The sequence below is a fragment of the Ostrinia nubilalis genome, chromosome 5 (assembly GCF_963855985.1).
Source record: "Ostrinia nubilalis chromosome 5, ilOstNubi1.1, whole genome shotgun sequence".
Taxonomy (NCBI): domain Eukaryota; kingdom Metazoa; phylum Arthropoda; class Insecta; order Lepidoptera; family Crambidae; genus Ostrinia; species Ostrinia nubilalis.
Window position 1 is genome coordinate 11,254,016 of NC_087092.1, and position 16,319 is coordinate 11,270,334.

At 37.6% G+C, this 16,319-nt stretch overlaps 3 protein-coding genes across 8 annotated transcripts; 1 reads left to right on the forward strand and 2 right to left on the reverse strand.

Moving 5' to 3' along the window:
* Nucleotides 1-99: 99 nt before the first annotated feature.
* Nucleotides 100-9,207, reverse strand: LOC135071916 (uncharacterized). 4 transcript variants are annotated; one of them, XM_063965785.1, is made up of 10 exons: nucleotides 8,976-9,207; nucleotides 8,445-8,679; nucleotides 6,151-6,224; nucleotides 5,936-6,059; nucleotides 5,261-5,448; nucleotides 4,665-4,908; nucleotides 3,347-3,565; nucleotides 3,010-3,135; nucleotides 2,332-2,741; nucleotides 100-2,084 (listed from the first exon to the last, which is right to left on the reverse strand). In XM_063965785.1, exons 1-10 carry the CDS (start codon nucleotides 9,084-9,086, stop codon nucleotides 1,848-1,850), a joined length of 1,968 nt encoding a protein of 655 aa, XP_063821855.1. In that variant the 5' UTR covers nucleotides 9,087-9,207; the 3' UTR covers nucleotides 100-1,847. The 4 variants fall into 4 exon arrangements, with proteins under 4 accessions (XP_063821855.1, XP_063821856.1, XP_063821854.1 ...); XM_063965786.1 differs by having other exon boundaries at nucleotides 5,261-5,409; nucleotides 6,151-6,242; XM_063965784.1 differs by having other exon boundaries at nucleotides 6,151-6,242.
* A 1,062-nt stretch (nucleotides 9,208-10,269) lies between these two features.
* Nucleotides 10,270-13,078, forward strand: LOC135071918 (BTB/POZ domain-containing adapter for CUL3-mediated RhoA degradation protein 3). Its single transcript, XM_063965788.1, has 3 exons — nucleotides 10,270-10,704; nucleotides 10,858-11,117; nucleotides 11,489-13,078. Exons 1-3 carry the CDS (start codon nucleotides 10,539-10,541, stop codon nucleotides 11,939-11,941), a joined length of 879 nt encoding a protein of 292 aa, XP_063821858.1. The 5' UTR covers nucleotides 10,270-10,538; the 3' UTR covers nucleotides 11,942-13,078.
* Nucleotides 13,079-14,844: 1,766 nt separating this feature from the next.
* LOC135071919 (INO80 complex subunit B) lies at nucleotides 14,845-16,086 on the reverse strand. Of its 3 annotated transcripts, none has more exons than XM_063965790.1 (3): nucleotides 16,023-16,086; nucleotides 15,549-15,904; nucleotides 14,845-15,437 (listed from the first exon to the last, which is right to left on the reverse strand). In XM_063965790.1, the coding sequence occupies exons 2-3, from the start codon at nucleotides 15,765-15,767 to the stop codon at nucleotides 14,898-14,900; spliced, it is 759 nt and encodes a 252-aa protein (XP_063821860.1). In that variant the 5' UTR covers nucleotides 15,768-15,904; nucleotides 16,023-16,086; the 3' UTR covers nucleotides 14,845-14,897. The 3 variants fall into 3 exon arrangements, with proteins under 3 accessions (XP_063821860.1, XP_063821859.1, XP_063821861.1); XM_063965789.1 differs by having other exon boundaries at nucleotides 15,974-16,083; XM_063965791.1 differs by having other exon boundaries at nucleotides 15,981-16,071.
* Nucleotides 16,087-16,319: the final 233 nt, after the last annotated feature.

Consider the following 16,319-nt stretch of genomic DNA (forward strand, 5'->3'; position numbering starts at 1 on the left):
TTTAATTTTCATTGATGTTACTAGGAACAAATAACTTTCTTTCCATTTCATCTCATAATGATTCAAAGGTAAAGTAGGCAATTTATAAAGAAAACCATGTTACAGTCTGTAAAAATTTAATTTTCATTGAAACACACATGAAAATGATAGTACAGTTATTATAATTGAACTGTATTTAAATCATAGTGGGGTTATCTGCATAATTGTAGTTGTAATAATTTATCAAACGAAACAAATCACAATGAAAAAAATCCCATTTTGGAATATGTCAACATGAATCATATAAACATGTCATTATTTTATACAATACCTGTGATTACAAAAATATAACTACTTACGACTACAGAGTAACACAGATAAATAATTGAAATATACATACACTCCCTTGATTTCATGTTAATTTTAGAATAATTTTTATGTAGTAGGAACATGCCAATGTAATTTTTTGCACCAAACACCATCCAAAACCCTTTCCTACTGCCGTAATGGTTGCGAGTTCAATTGGGAATAGAGCCTGCAAAATAATCTAAACTGATAGAACTTTGAATTCAATTTGCTATGGCTTTCACGATCTTTCAAACAGCAATTTATTTTATTGTTGAAATTGAAGTCGACAATCATTAACCACACAGCAATGTATATTACTTATGTTCTTTCCAAAATTGGCCTCCTTTAGAAAGGCTCAAGACATTTAATTGATCCAATCATAATTTCAATAATATGAATTTATTTAGCCAAAAATTAGTACCATGAGATATTGAACCAGTCATAATAAATCCAAAGTATTAACATGTTACTTATGAAATCGAATTAACATTTATTGCTTCGTCAAAAAGTTATAAATTTCCTTAAAACGCCAGTAAATTCGCGTTATTAAAGTAATGCGACAACAAAACAACTTTTGTCTAAATAAACTTAGAATTAATGCCATCAAAAATGTTATTTGACCCAATATAAAACGTTTTCTTCGATGGGATATTAAACGAAATGACTTCTAAATGGCACATTTTTGGTTACCAATAGACTATTCAAAAATTTGGATGAAAATGTGACTGAAATGTATCAAGTAACATAAATCGCTTTCTTTAGCTACCTTAATCAAAAAGTAAGATTTCACCTAATATTAAGTAATTATGGAAATAAAAAAACTAAAATCAAAACACTAATTATTCAGTAACTTACACTTAAGACTGCTTAAATACTACATCCTATCATCAACAAGTCAGTTCTTACTTTGGGAGTAATAACTCCCCCTTCAGCTGTACACACACTATTCAAAAGTTACTTTAATTGATCAAAATCTTTGTATTTAAAAGCTTTTATCAAAACACTGAAAAATTTTATCCATGCTAATAGTGAGCATACAGCTTTACCAAACATTTTTTATTAATCCTGATTCATCCATTCTGTCTAAAGCACAAACATTACTGCTAACATTTTGTGAATGCAACAGTTCTAAGAGCCTGTGAAGAAACATACTATTCAAAATGCATCTTGAATACACAGAATATTTTCTCATTGTTATTAAAATAACTTTTTATATTAAACGTCATTAACTTTTCTATATCCTCAAGCTATGTGCATGCGCAATTACTATCTGCTTTCTACTGGGCTATCATAAAGTTTTCACTCCAGATCTTTGCATCCTTAATTAGATAACACAGGAAAACTCGCATATTAAAACGTGCAAATAGTGGTCGGGATCATCGGACACAAAATAGGGATCGTTTCCCTAAAAAGAAAACTGAAAATTAATTGCTACGAAAACTCCCACTTATAAAGATTAGTCTCCACCGAAAGTTTCACGAATACTATGCGTGGCTTGAACACTTCGTCCTTAAAGCTAGTTACACACTGGACGTGACGTCCGAACTGGAGAGGGGGTCGTCGACCTTTTGCCTCTTAGAGTGTTGTTGGTCGTCGGCGGACGGCTCCTCGTCGGCGGCGCGCTTCTTGGCGCCGTCTGTGGACGCGGAGGCGGCGTCGGCGATGGCGCCGTCTTTGAACCGCACGATGATCGCGGTCATGTTGTCGCAGCCGGTGCCGTCGCCCATGGTGCTGGGTGCTAGGCAGTGATCGAACATCTGACAACAAAAAGGCATATTAGAATATTTCAAGAAACAACTGAAAGCATTTTGTAAGTATGAATTAAAGTGTAAGATTAGAATAATTATTTACGCTTTTACCACACCTTCGAAGCAGTAGTTACCATTTAGATTTGTCATTTGACAATGGTTATTTATGCTATACAAGACCAAATTTAATCTTTCTGTAAACAGAAAATTACAGGGGAACATTTTAAAGCATTGACATCATAAGACTGATACGCACCTCTTCACAAATTTGCGATAGCCTCTCGCGACCCTCTGCCAGCCTGGGCAGAATAAAATCGCACACGTCTTGACTAGACATGAAGTTCCAGATTCCGTCGCAAGCCAGCACCATGAACTGATCCTTCACCGGGTCAATGGTCAGCGTCTTCACGTCAGGGAGCGCTGTGATCATCTGCTCCTTAGCGTCCAATTCCTTGTTCTGTTTGTAGGAGTGGTCTCCGATGGCCCGGGACAAGTTGAGGCCTCCGTTGATGCGGCCGTCGTTGGAGACTTTGCCCCCGGCCTTTGTGATCCTCTCCAGTTCGGGAGTATCCTCCGGTTTGTGGTCTATCGACATGTCGATAGCTTTGCCTTCTCTGCAGATGATGCATCGCGAATCGCCAGCGTTCGCAACGTAGAGCTCATTGCCTGTAAAAAATATGACGATGAGTACTCGGATCACAAACGTAATCAGTATAGAGTGAAGAGGGTAGAAAGAAATGCATCCAAATGAAGATTCAATTCACCGAGTTAGTGTGGTACAACATGTGTCTTATGAAAGAGAAGTGCAGCTCACCAGCACATCTTGCATGTGGACTTGTGCAAAATTATATCTATTATTACAATTATCCATCAAAGAGCATCAACAAAATTTTCAATGAGTAAAACTTATGTTATCCAAAATTATGCAGGTTACCTTTGAGGAGCGCCACGACCGCCGTGCAGCCGCTATCGTTGCCGGGCTCCTCAGTGAGGGACGCGTCCTCCTCGCCCTCCTCATCGCTGGACTCGGCCTCGTATTCCTCTTCCTCTTCAGCCTCACCTGATAGAACAAAATATTCACGCCATTATTCATCAGGAACAAAGAGATTACAAAATTCCCTATCTTTAAGGACCCCTTTTAATGTCTGAAGTGGTTCATCAATTCGGAATTTTAAAGCTCTCGAAGCCGAGTGGTTAGGTTTGGTACCAGCCACACGAGCTTCGAGCTGGAGCCGATATTTCGCCAATCATGTGCAGAATCAACCACTCACCGTCATTGGAAGACTCCTCGAGCCCATTGACGTTTTCTTCGTCTGAAGAGTTGATCTCGCCGCCTTCGAAGGTTTCGTCGTTGGAGTCGCTCTCGTCGTCTTCTTCAGCCGCCTGTCTCAACAGCGTCTCGTAGACTGCCGCCGCCGCGCGACGGAGCTTTGACTTCTTAGGCCTCTCAGGCGCGGCTTTGTCTGTGCTCGACACGGGCGATACTTTCTCTAGAATGGGCATTTTTATGAGTGGCGAAATATCTCAACCGCTGTACAGGTTAGAACTGTGGTGATGATACCACCTTGTTAGCAAGGTAAGGGTGTTAGATTGTAAGTTGGGACACATTGGAACATGCCTTTTCAGTGTGGGACATTATATTGGTCAATTAGACTGATTTATTGAAACTGTCGATTATAACTTGGCGTGGTTACACCTACAAGCAAAATTTGATAAGCCTAGACATTTATTATCACTAACATTTGGCGCTAACATGTATAATTTGGCAATCTCGTAAATAAGCAATGAACAAAATCTAGTAAAATAAGATTTCAGGAAAGTATAAAACACCTTTTCGCACGACACCGCCACCTAAGCCCTAGCCAAGACAAGATAATACATGCATATAACTCATATTTTAAAATGACGTATCTTATCTCGTGAAAACATACATAACCTGCAGGCAACGATAGTGCCGCGGTTTCGTAAGAAATCAGTCTGAATATTATGCAAGCTTTTTTCAAGATTGCCACATTATTGGCGCCTCTTAGGCCGCTTTCACATTAGGGCGTTAGAAGCGCGACCAGCGTAGCAGCGGCGTTTTTATAATGTGAAGGCTGTCACATAGTATGAAGAAATTATCGGCAGCGCGTCTGTCAAGCGTATGTCGCGCTGCTAAAGTCGCCTAAGCCTAGGCGCAGACCACCGATTTTTAGTTGGCCGATAGAACGGCAATACACGGACCGCTTGAAGCAGTCAGGGTCGACAGCTTCAAGCTGTCGACTGCACAGTGAACTGCAGAGTTCTATGGACGCACATACACGAACCGCTCGAGCAGCTGCAACTGATTCGAGCGGTCGACAGCTTCAAGCGGTCCGTGTATTGCCGGCCATAGTTGTGCCCGATTTTAAATTGTATGAAGAATCGGCCAAATCAAATCGGTGTAATGTGCGCACTTCCATACATGCCCATACTGATCAACTGCCCGACTAAACTATCGGCCGACGAAAAATCGATGGTCTGCACCTAGACTAAATGTGAAAGCGCTCTTAAACACTCGGAAAATTACTTCTACCCTATTAAAAATATTAACATCAAATGAAGACTTACCCTTGCCCTTCCCCTTCACAGGGGTAGCACCATTAGAAGATGTAATGTTATCTTCTTCCTTATCAGTTTGTTTGGAGTCTGTGACCTCTCCGTTGCAGGCGCTGGCACCGTTGCCAGTGGGCTTGGCATCTCCGCTTTGCTCCGGCTGATGACAGTTGTCTTCGGAGCTGTCTGGGGCTGTGGAGATTGATTTTGACGCCTTTTGGGCTTCTTTAGCTTTCTCGTCGGGCTCACTGGTTGAAACCTGTAGACAGGTAATATTTTATGAATACAATAAAATTCATCACTCAAATACTTTAACTTTACACAGACGCTAACATTGCACATAAAAAACCTCATTCATAAAACTTCATTTTAATTTTGCAAGTAGGCTTTTAAAAAGCACTTTTATACAGCATACAATATTTTATAGACACTTTTTTATTCAAGCCTGCAACATCCTAACTAAATTGGGTGCAAATTAGCTGAGAACTGAACCTACTCAATTTAGTGGAAAAGCTCAAATACTTAAACTACTGGGTAACAGACACATGGCTACAGTAAAATAATACAAAGGAGTTTTTATAAGCAATGAAATAAAGATTTATGTTACCCACCTCTCCATTCACATCCTTGTCTTCTTCATTTGAATTAGTTGAGGATACACCACCAGAGTCTTCATCCGGTTTATCCGGGGTCGTGTCCATCTCAACAGCACCGTTTTTGCTGGACGAAGCACCCTCGCCTGCCTGTTCCGAGCTTGATCCTGCAGCAAACGACAACCCTGAACTCGAACTTGAGGCTCCTGCAATATGTTTTACATAATAATATCCTAATCAGTTGTATTTAATAGGGGCTATGACGTACAGTTCTTTTGTGTATAGAATTCAACTATCACTATCAAGCTAAAATCATTTTATGTAACATTTAAACCTAGCTAACCACATTAGAAATGTGAACAATAGGCATTCTATTATGGTTCCATTTTTTACTTAATGATTAGTGCATAAAAACCCAAATAAATATTTAAAACAGAGATTATGCTTTCAAGGTCAAGGTCTTGTCTTATTTTGTATTAAAATAGCAACTGTAAAGATTATATCACCTCAACAAATGAAAATAAATAATGGAATGATTATCAGTATTAAACATTTTTGTTACCTAAAATATATTTTCAAAACCCTGCTGTTATGCAATGAAAAATATGAATGCTGTTTTTAAAGGAACCAAATGGGGAGACTTGTTCCATCCATTGAAACAGAATAATATTGGAGCCTGAAATCATCACATACCTGAGCCACCTGGTTCATCTGTATTCTTCTTGGCTCGCAAACAGGGAGACAAGGGTGTAGCTGTGTCGCCTAGTTTTGCGCGGTGCAGCGTGCTCAGCTTATTTTCATACTTGGCCAGAACCTCCTGTTACAATAAATGTGTTAAAGGAAGACTGCTCAAAAAAATAATGTCAATTTAATGAGTATACTGATTTATGTATATTTTAAAGGCTCACCTGTAAAGGCAGACTTGCTTCTTGGTATAAATTACTGACGTTTTCATCCTCGGACTCATCATTGTCGCTCGGACCTGGAGGATTTATTTCACCTATAAGAAATAAGATCACCTAAGGTGTTCAATTTGTTTTTAATTTATGAAGGTAATTAGAGAATAAATTTTATAATAATACATTAACTTAAAATGACTTAAAAACTAAAATTTAAAAATTACTAATGATAAAAACTATTTACAAAATAAAAAATACTTCACCCCCAGCGCCGCTGTCAGGAATGGTGCCCAAAAGGCTGGCAGCATTGCCACGTTGAATGGCCAGGCTAATTCTCTGACCAAAATAGCTGCCAGCCTTTTGATCACCGGTCACCTCGGTGAGCCTCTTTGCCAGTTCCTTATAAAAGGAACGAGCGCTTGGACCCCATGGTCCCAGAGTCTCAACCCCAAACGGCACAAATATATAACTCTCATTGAGAGCTGCATATTTGCGCCGCTTGGAGCACTCAGCCGAGGCCGCCGCCGCGCCTGCGGCAAGGGAGGTACCTCCTGTATGAGACGGAGCAAGCGTATCCGCGCATGTTGCGTCCCACACAAGAGGACGTCCCTGCTTCCAGGGAATGAGCGTCATGCCGTCAGGTCTCTTGCCGTCGTCACGGAATATGCCGTTAGGCTCTAAAACTGCTGGCACATTGACGGCGACAAGAGCTCTGCGGATGACGTCATTGATGCAGGCGTGTCGGGAGACTCGACCAGCGCTCATTTGGCATGAGAGGCCATGGTGTCCTAACTCACCGACGCGAGTACCGCAACGACAGCGATGGGGATGGTTTGTTTTGACGCCAAGTCTAAGGGAAATGGCAAGGGACAGTGTACTCCTGTCAAGCAGAGTCCCGATATTGGCCGAAGGAAGAGCATGTAGCCAATAACCGGACTCTGCCTGAAAGACCGCTAGTAGGCGAGCACGCTCTGCAGCATTTTCGGAGGAAGCCAATAGATCACTCTGAAAACGCAAACAGAGCGGCTCGTCCCACTGCCTCTGAGACGATAGAGAGGTAGGTGGATCGGCTCCCGGGCATGCCCTAGTCCAAGCGTTTCTGGCCTCTGCGAGGTGAGCCAACTCCACTACCCCTAAAGAAGGGGATAGTAATTTATTAAAGAGTTCGGCTGTACCATACGCAGAAGACAGAAAAGCTGGAAGGGCAATATGCGATATCTGACGTGTGCCTAGTCCTCCGAAACGCACAGGGAGAGAGGCCTGTTTCCAGGCGTTATCGCTAAATGCACAATTTAGAATTTTGGAGAGTGTCTCCCTGAGCGAACTATCAATGGTTGATAGTAGTCCTGGAAAAAGCCAAAAATGGGTACTACGTAAAAAATATATAAATTTTGGGGCGTATGCGCAAAAACGGATTAAATACAAAGCCATGTGAGGGTTTATCTTTAGCATATTTTCGGAGGACTGCTGAAATTTGGAAATTTGTTCATTAATAAAAATCGGAATAGCCTCGTCAAAAATAGGGGAACCTAAAAGACGGAGTGACGTATTATTGAGAATTTTGATATTGGGAGCTAAAGCCGAAAATTTTGTAATAATGTCTTGTAACTGAACATGTGAAAATTTTGATTCTGGGATAAATAGCTCGCATTTTGAATAATTGAGATCAAGTCCGATACTTTTGAATTTATCAATGATGGTGTGGAAGTCTGAGAGAACGGATGAAATATCGCCAGCGATAGTTCCGTCATCTAGGTACCACACATTAAATTTTGAATTTAATGAATCAATAATGGGTTGTATTGCCAAACTAAAAATAGCGGGCCCGAGAGGATCGCCTTGCTGACAGCCGACAGATGATAGTGTTGTTAATTTTCAGTCATTACATTTTCTTTCACATCACACATTAAAAAAAATAGATTGGTGCACATTTTTAATGAATAGAATAGGATTGTTCAATTAATTAAATTAATTACCAGTTGCTAAGAAGTCTAACTTAAAAATCATACTTCTAGAAAATATTCATTTGCCAAGTTAGTTAGCTCACAGATAACATGAGATTATCAAAGATTTACAATAATTTATGTTTTAATTAACCTAGGGTTACACATGGCTTGGCAAATACTTATTTTAAAGGACATTATAAGGTCAAACATTTAATTGTATGTTTTTTTGCAACAATTTAGATTGATAAATAATTTTAAGGTTAGGTTTGTTGTTGCTTGGGATGTTTATGACTTAGATAGCTTTTTGGGTTTAATATGTAGTTATTTGATAAAATCATAATAATTTATGTTCTTTACCTGCAAGTTCTTTTAAAATATCCATAACCTCTTTGGTAGCAATAGTGGCATCAAATCCCAGGAATGCATCTTCTAATGCTTTTACAAGTTCACCACTTTTGTAAGCTTCTGTATTCTTTATGTAGTCCGGTAGGTTTTGTGAGCAATATGTTGCTACTTCTGCCCCACCGTGACCATCATACACAGCAAAGAATGATGTGTTCACATCAAAATCTAATATCGTATTGTGTGCATCCTGCAAAGTTATCATGAATAGTTATGAAACTCTGTCGATTTAAACGTTACATTTTGCAGAAACTAAGCAAAAGAGTAACGAGTACATAAATACAAATATGATAATGCACATAGGTTACAGAATATACCACCAGTGAGGGAAATAGCGAAAGGCTAGACAGTAACAATAAAAGCTTTTAACGACGAAAACGATTGAATAATAACATATATTATGATAATATTGCATGGTTCGCGGCTTAAATATTGCTTTATTAAGCACAAATATACTAATAATTAGCAAAGAAACAATATCGGTACCTCTTGATTGACACGCCACCCCTGCATGGAGCTGGCGCCACACTCCAGTTTCGCGTTTGCTTCATCGCTTGACACTTTTTCAGTTACTGGTTCCGATAAATATGCACCCATTTTGGAATGTTATACAAATAATCATGAAATAAAGAATGAATGAGGCGCGAAATTCTCCAAAATATCGCGCAGGCGGTAAGTAGCAAGAGTCAGTCAACCGCCGGAAATAATGTTGCCTGAATAAAAAATACCCATTGATACACTTTAAAACACAAATCCCCATCTTTTAAGCTCAGTTTAATAAGGTGATAATTTAATACACAGGATTAATAACAATACCAAAATAGTCTTTATTTTAGTTTAAACAGGATGTGAATTTTAGTTCATATAATGTTTTGTTTAATCAGAAATCTTTAACAAAAACCGCTGGTTGGCGGTTCTTATTTAAGATTTCTGCTCTTGCTTGCGTCTTACGGTGCTATTACGTCTTTCTAAGTAACGTCATTTTGTTATATCAAAATCATTAAAAAAACATAAATGTAGAATTTATCAAAGAAGCTATCGTTTCCCTTCTAGCTAGCTGTTACAACCTTACAACAACTAGATACACCACTATAATCAAATATTCGTTTCGTTCGTGTCACTATCACATTTTACATTTTAGCAGCTAATAGCATTTACCAATAAGGGCCCAGCGGCTATAGAGAAGTGGCAAAACGTGACCATTGAAATTTCTAACACATTGATCGCCATCGCCATCGCGCACGCGGGCTGCACGCGTTGGTTTGGTTGGTCGAAGCTGACGATATATAGAAATGATTGAATATTGATTACCCTTCAAGTAAGCACATTTGATGTGTAATGGCAGCACTTATGCATTAAAAAAAAATAAAAAATAGACAATCACTTTTTACTTTTTAACTTGTCTTTGGATTTTGTTTGATTTTTTAAAATTATGGCTTGGGCCACAGGCTTGGGCAGAAAGATAAAATTCATTTTGAAATTAAATAACAATGGCATTAATTTCATAGACAAAAATTACAATCGCGCGATTGTGCGAGTGAATAAACGACATATTATGTAAAAAGGAGATAAAATATAGTTCCAAAATACTGGACTGTCCTGTCGATGACATTGACAGTGGGGCGCCACCGTCAATACCGGATCGCTGGTTCAGATTTTTGCCATGTTGGAAACCATATAGTTGAACGATGGTAGCGCCCCCCTGTCATTGAGTTTGGCGGGACAGTTCAGCGTGGGTCATCTATACATTTCATTCAATCGAACGTGGGTGTGCTGTGCTAGAAAAAGATCAAGCTAAAAAAGAGTGAGATAGACAACTATTTAACAAAAAAAAAATTGATTTCATTGATTGAGTTGAGATTTGTGTTTTTGAAAGAAATCGTCAAAAAGTATTAAATTACGAAATTGTTCGATGAAAATAAAGAGGAAGGAAATATAACGATTAATATCGTGTATTGTAGTTCCTATCCGAGGGGCTTCTCTTCTCTCAAAATAGTAGGGGTGTATTGTAGTTCGTGCAGTGACCCGTACAGATTTTCGTCGTATAAAATGTCGGGCGATCACAAAACTCTGATAAAAGGCAGTCCATCGCAATACGTGAAGCTAAATGTGGGCGGTACTCTCTTTTACACTACGCTTGGTACACTGACCAAGAGTGACAATATGCTGAGGACGATGTTCAGTGGGAGGATGGAGGTGCTCACAGATTCTGAAGGTATTTTTTATGACTAGAACTACAGCCGATATTTTATCACTTTCATATTCTATAGCAAGTAGGTAATGTGAATGACATGATGCACTTCCCAGTTGCTACCTAATTTCTTTTATTCATTGTGAAATGTTCTAACAAGCTGTGTCTAAATTTCAGGCTGGATACTTATTGACCGGTGTGGCAAGCATTTTGGGACTATACTAAATTATCTCCGTGATGGTACAGTTGCACTGCCAGACAGTTACCGTGAAGTTATGGAGTTATTAGCTGAAGCGAAATACTTTCTGATTGAGGAGTTGACAGAATCATGCCAGCAAGCTTTGGCAAAGAAGGAGAGAGAAGCAGAGCCTATTTGCAGAGTGCCCCTTATTACATCGCATAAAGAGGAGCAGTTGCTTATTATGTCAACATCCAAGGTATGCATTTTAGCTTTTTACTTATACCTTTCGAACTAGTAACTTACACTCCTTACTTTATTCTTCACATGCTTTGAAAGACAGTTATAATTAAGGACTGACCATGTTTTAAAATATTGATGATGATCCATCCGACCGATTTCGCATTGAGGGCATCGGAGCACGCCGCCAACATAGTTATAGTGAATGGCGGCAGATGGACGGGCCTTCAAGTCATTGCTTTAAAATATTAGCAGAGTTACCAACATTATTCTTTATGCTATTTTTTGAATAGTATTTCATACTCTCCCAATAATAAGAGCTCGCAGTTAGCCTTAATTTCAATTAACCACAATCTATCTTTCACTAATCTGAAATTTTTAAATTTTCAGCCTGTGGTGAAGCTGCTTATCAACAGACACAACAACAAATATTCATACACAAGCACTTCTGATGACAACCTTCTAAAGAATATTGAATTGTTTGACAAATTGTCACTACGCTTCAGTGGCAGAGTTCTTTTCATAAAAGATGTTATTGGATCCAATGAAATATGTTGCTGGTCCTTCTTTGGACACGGAAAGAAGTGTGCTGAGGTTTGCTGCACGTCCATTGTGTATGCCACTGACAAGAAACACACTAAGGTAGAGTTTCCAGAAGCTAGAATTTATGAAGAAACATTAGGAATATTATTGTATGAGAGCAGAAATGGACCTGATCAGGATTTGATTCAAGCTACGTCGTCTCGCGGTGCTGTTGGAGGGCTGTCCTGCACCAGCGATGAGGAGGAGGAGCGCTCGGGCTTGGCGCGTCTCAGATCGAATAAGCAGAATAACCAGTCTTAGCGGTTACAGTCTGGCTTGGCGCGCCTTAGGAGCTCTAAACGCACTAATGTCTGATACCAAGCTGGAATCTCTCTGCCATGTTGTTGGCTGCCATGCTTTGGTCTGTAGATTTTATGAGCTGTGCCCATGCCTTGTTCTCTATGGGTCTCTATTTCTACGAGCTCTCTTGGGGATGTGAATGGTTACGATGGAATGGAAATAGCATTTACGATTCAAAAGCAGGTGGAAAAAACTGATTGGACATCTTTAAGTGTTTACATATCCATGTTGTGTTAGTTGGTGTAAGTGCGTCACAAAATAGTAAATAGAAAAAGTATATCAATGACAGTCCAGTGTTAGAAGAATAGCTGGTAGTGACATTGAGATTGATTATGCTGGAATTTCTGTATACGATGCATTCATAATACCAAACAAAATCAAGTGTAGTGTAATTTAGTAAGGATATAAGAAATTAACATGATAAAGAATTCTATTTTTTCCCCCCAACTTATTACTTGTGTCTTGTAAACTAGATTAAAATGTAAAATAGAATGTTATTATTGTAGCTACTAAGAATTCGTAAACAATGTGTACAAGATTCACAGTACATTTACATGGTACTTTAAATTAATGGTATGCATATAATCACATTACATAGCTCAAGAAATTTGCCAAATCAGTGTTGTTTAGATGTTAGGACAACATTCCTGAAATAATGGTTAAGAAGCTCATTAAGGAAGCAAGTATTGTATTCATGTCGAACAAGTAAAATAATAGTCTATTTGCTAGATGAGTGAGTACTTATCACTATGTCCAATGTAGTGCAGATAGCTGCACATTCCTACATAGCCGCATTAGTACAATATGAATATTTATGGTCCTTAGGCATATAGGAAATTTTTTACAAAAATAATTTTAATTCAGTCCTACTGTTTTTACACTTTGTTGTTGAGATGCCATTTTGTTTAAGTAGTCAGATTGTTGAGCAAAGTCTAGTCTGATATGTATTTTAATTTATCCTATTAAATTATGTTGAATTTGTGCAGTGGCTGATGAACGATTGGGAGGCTATTTATTAATATTAATAATGCAATAATTACAAGTCATTAATTACTGCACAAATGTATATTTTTATGGGAGATGCTCTTATTTGTCCACATTTTGTGAACGTCAGAATGGCGGGTGTATGGTCACAAAATTGAATAATATAAATATAAATTTTTAATACCTGAGATGTACCTTGGTGTACCTTTAGTTATTAATTTTGTACCTCTCTAAAACGGGAACAATTGCAATTACAAAATGAGCCGCCAACCTGATATCAGGTTGGCGGGTGTATGCTGAAATTGGACGAAACAGGTAAGTTATGGTTTTCTCATATTTATCATTATTTAGTACCTCAGATGTACCTCACAAATATATTATTATAAACCAAATGCGACGAATAATTACCGAGAAAATCGATACGAAAAATTTGATGTCCACCATTTTTTTGATGGCCACCATTTCTTATAACAAGTTAGAAAGTTGATACTGACACAGATAATACATACCGTAGTATTTTTTAAGTCTGTTTTTTTATGGCACGCACACTTTTGCATTTGCCAATGCCATTAATTTGCTAAAATCAAAAAGTTAGTATTGATAGTAGCGCCCTCCTGTAAATGTCATAAATAGGGTTGTCCAACGTGCCAACAATCGGAACTAGTAATCGGGACATAGCCTTCTTCTTCTAATATTATTTTTTCTTCTTTTCATCTCTTCTTCTTCATCTTCTATTCTTCTTCTCATCTTCTTCTGTTTCTTCCTCTTCTTCTTCGACTCTTCATCTTCTCACGTTCTTCTTCTTATTATTATCTTTTTATTTTTTTGCCTTATATCTTTTTATTCTTTTCTCATCTTTTTATTTTTTCGTCTTATTTCTTCTTATTTTACAAATCAGAGAAACAGAAGAAGGACAGGAGAGGAAAAAAAGAAGAGAATAAAATTTGAAGAAGAGGAAGACGATGTCTCGATTATTAGTTCCGATTGTTGCCACGTTGGACAACCTTATTTATGACATTTACAGGAGGGCGCTACTATCAATACTAACTTTTTGATTTTAGCAAATTAATGGCGTATGGCAAATGCAAAAGTGTGCGTGCCATAAAAACAGACTTTAAAAATACTACGGTATGTATTATCTGTGTCGGTATCAACTTTCTAACTTCTTATAAAAAATGGTGGCCATAAAAAAAAGGTGGACATCAAATTTTTCGTATCGATTTTCTCCTTAATTATTCGTCGCATTTGGTTCATATTCATTATTTGTGAGGTACATCTCAGGTACTAAATAATGATAAATATTAGAAAACCATAACTTACCTGTTTCGTCCAATTTCAGCATACACCCGCCAACCTGATATCAGGTTGGCGGCTCATTTTGCAATCGTAATTGCTCCCATCTTAGAGAAGTACAAAATAAATAACTAAAGGTACACCAAGGTACACCTCAGGTATTAATTAATCGTATTTATTTTGTTAATTTCTATGATCATACACCCGCCATTCTGACGTTCACCACATTTTGATAATGGTTAACTATTTCTTATTAGTTCCCATGCAAGACTGGTTTCTGTATAGAGAAACCACATTGTGTACCTTGTATTAATAATATAATAATAATTATAACTATGTAAAATTTAACTTGTTAATCTTACAAAATATATGCTCACTGTTTAGCTGTCTGTTGTAGTTTAATTTAAAAATATTTTCCTGTTTCAATTTATCAAAGAATCACATCCTATATTTTGTTTTAGGTCATAGTCATTTATTACATAAAAAATAACATTATCTATCTTCGATAGCAATTTACTACAAGATGAAACATTTACTTACTTATGTTGTCCAGAATAATTTTAGATCTGGGTTGAAAACAAGTAAAATATCACAAAAATTACCCAATAGGTACTTTATTTTTCTTATTTTACTTCTACAGTTATACTAAGGTCATTAAATTTGTTTTGTAACACTCTAGACTACATAAAGGAATTCCACTTTTGGAACAGTTGTATTTTTTGACATTCGGACATCCTTCAATACCACACTTTATTGGTGCCGGCGCTTCAATGGGTGGCTGAGCTTCTATAGGAAATGGTATTCCAGGTGGTAAAGTCAAAGATATTTCATTATTATTGTTTTTATAAACGATCATAGGTTCCAGTTTTTTTAATGGTTTACCTTTCTGGGCATTCTTTAAATTTTTAGATTCTTGTTTCTTCAATAATCTATCCATTGTTTTTTTCTTGTCCTTTTCACGCTTTTCATCAGCCAGCTGTTTTCTTTTTTGTGATTTTAGGGCTGCTTTTTGTATTGCTTCAGCTGTCATGACTTTCTCTTTGTAACCCGATGGTAGTGCTAAAAGGACTTCGCCTCCTGGGCTAGTTTCTTTATCAGTTCCTCTCTCATACATGGCTCTCTGTCTTGCGGTCATCATTTTAGGATCCTTTGGTTTTATTTTTTTCAACTCTTCATCAACCTGTGCAAAATATTATGGTCTTTACAAATGAAATACTAGGAATATTTTCTTACTAAATTGGGAAAGCAAATATTTTGTAACAGAATTTAGAAAATTAAAATATAATATCACCTCTTCCAGCTTGCCTGACTTGATTGCATCAAGCCATCTCTCTTCCTCACTTGAAGTACCACTATCTCTACCCTTTTTCTTTTTCTTCACTGTTGCTTTTGGTGGTGTACTTGATGAGGATCCAGGCATGGATCTCCTAGAATCTGACGAAGACTTCATTGTTTGGGCTTTAAGTAAATCTGCTGCAGATGTCCCTGGCAGTTCTTTACCAGTTTTCATCTTTATTTTGTATGGTTTGTCAACAATGTCCTCGTAGGAAACATCAATGGATGTGTCACTATCAAATTCATTTTCAATTTTGCGTTTCTTGAACTTTTTGTGCTTGTGGCGCTTGAGTTTCTTGGGTGGAGATGTGTCTGTAAAATAATGGTTTTATTAGTCCAATTCAATAACAGAAACTTAATAGGTTACAGAAATTCTACTACCAATTACAATCTCGTCGTCTGTAGTGCTTGGTTCTCGCTGACGTCGTACCATTTCTATGTTAATTATTTTGTTATGATGATCATTTAGCTCGAACCAAAATTATATGAAGATGTCGGATTCCTTTATTGCACGTTTCCTTTAGACTCAAAGACAAATCTTAATAAACAAACGAGTTAGAGTACACAGTAGTTAACATTCAGGCTTTGGTTAATGTTAATTTTAATAATTTGTAATCAATAACAACAAAACAAATCGTAGGAATTTGTAGGTTATCTTTTTTGACAGTGTTGACAACTTTTTTTTTAATGTATACCTATGCATGGCACAAGATTAATGTGAAATAAG